The sequence below is a fragment of the Cynara cardunculus genome (genome assembly GCF_001531365.2).
Source record: "Cynara cardunculus var. scolymus isolate 2C chromosome LG 17, CcrdV1, whole genome shotgun sequence".
Taxonomy (NCBI): domain Eukaryota; kingdom Viridiplantae; phylum Streptophyta; class Magnoliopsida; order Asterales; family Asteraceae; genus Cynara; species Cynara cardunculus.
Genome location: NC_037544.1, coordinates 2,645,949 through 2,647,699, shown reverse-complemented (window position 1 = coordinate 2,647,699; position 1,751 = coordinate 2,645,949). Strand labels below are relative to the sequence as shown.

Sequence of the window (1,751 nt, the reverse complement as noted above, 5' to 3'; positions counted from 1 at the left end):
CGATGGCTTCTCGTATGCTTTTATTAGGTCTCTTTGTCGTAACTTGTTCTCTTGCTTCGGCTTTTGACCATGGCCCGCTCCAAGATTTTTGCGTCGCCATGCCTAATAGCCCAAGTAAGATTTAACACAAATTGGATTATAATGTTTGATAATCATATTTTTGTGTTGTTTTTCGGTTTTTAGGAATGATAATAAGTTAATAACGCCTGTATGATGCTTTTGCACAATCGGTTAACGGTATCGTTTGTAAAGATGCGACATGTGTCCAAGCAAAACACTTCATGTAATGGGGAACACATCAAATGCAGTTGGATCCCGTGTGACACCTATAATTGTGGCCTAGTTATCAAGACTCAACACTTTTGGCATCTCAATGGCCCGTATTGACTTTGCTCCTTAGGGTATTAACCCTCCACGCACACATCCTCGGGCTACTGACATTTTAACGGTCATTGATGGAACCATCCAAGTTGAATTTGTGACGTCAAACCTTGAAAACTGTCTCATCTCAAAAGTATCGAATAAAGGCGACGTTTTCGTGTTTCCAGAAGGTTTTTGCTGTGAAGGTTCAAATTTTTTTTATCGTCCTTGTTGTAACATATGGATTGATTACAAGGAAACAGTTATCTCGATACTAATCCTCTACAAGTTTTGAACTAGCTATGCAAAATTGCAAATTGGTGATTTGGTTCGACATTATCGGTATATAAATTAAACTACGATCAAATAAAGGAAAAAAGTAAAGAATAAGAAGGAAGAATGAATACTAACTATTTTAGCTTATACAAGACACTTAAACTGATAAAACTGATATTACTGAGAAAACACATACGTCATATGTTTATAAGATCTGATATAGAAATATAAACTACAATTGAAAATCAAAATGCATAAATTACAAGGAAAGTACAATCAGATGCTTAAGCAAGCTAAATATACCCTGATATTTGCCCTACTCGACTCCTTTGTTACCTAACTGCACTGCACCAACACGAATTCCGTCTTGACTTGATTGTCCTGTAAATCTCAAGCGAATACTTGAGATTTCTTGGATACGATCCCAACAATGATCGATTAAAGAATATGTGCAAGTAAAAGACACCAACAATTACTCAAAGTTAGGAGCAGTATGATGACTTAAACTATAAATAAGCACACATATGAACTGCTTAATAGAAATTATTTACGTCAAAGGAGAAGGTTTACGACCAAGTCAATGTACAAAGCCAGTTTATCTAAAAAATTGTTGGGCGTTTATTTATATAATTTATCAATAATATACATGTTATTTTTTGTGTACAAGACCAAGATTCAAACGAAAGCAATGCCCAGATAAGATAACATAAGCATAGTTAAATCACATGTGAATATGTGCGACCTTGACCGTGACTTAGGTCGTGCGGCCAAGTTGCCAATGCACCCATGCACTAGTCTCGTTCCGTAATCACATGTGATTTGACCGTTCTTGTATTGTTTTATTTTCAAGTGTTCTCGTTTGATCTTCCCTCATTATGTACGTACATATATACACACACGTAGACGAAAGTTCCTTTGGGAACCCAAGAACCACCCACCGCATTCCACGTGTCTCTCTTCATGATGAATATATATATATATATATATATATATATATATATAGAAGTGTTATTAATCATGAACACACATTCATAATATACATAGACGTGTTATTCATCATAAACCACACATTCATGAGGAATAACACGTACATATTCACGATGAATACATCACAT

At 35.4% G+C, this 1,751-nt stretch overlaps 1 protein-coding gene across 1 annotated transcript in view; it reads left to right on the top strand.

The window, feature by feature from the left end:
* The window catches only part of LOC112500450 (putative germin-like protein 2-1), a 2,319-nt gene extending 2,194 nt beyond the window's left edge, over positions 1–125 (top strand). The window contains exon 3 of the mRNA XM_025103946.1: positions 28–125. Within this exon, the coding sequence (XP_024959714.1) occupies positions 28–125 (98 nt within the window). The remainder of the gene's footprint in view (positions 1–27) is intronic.
* The last annotated feature ends 1,626 nt before the right edge of the window (positions 126–1,751 follow it).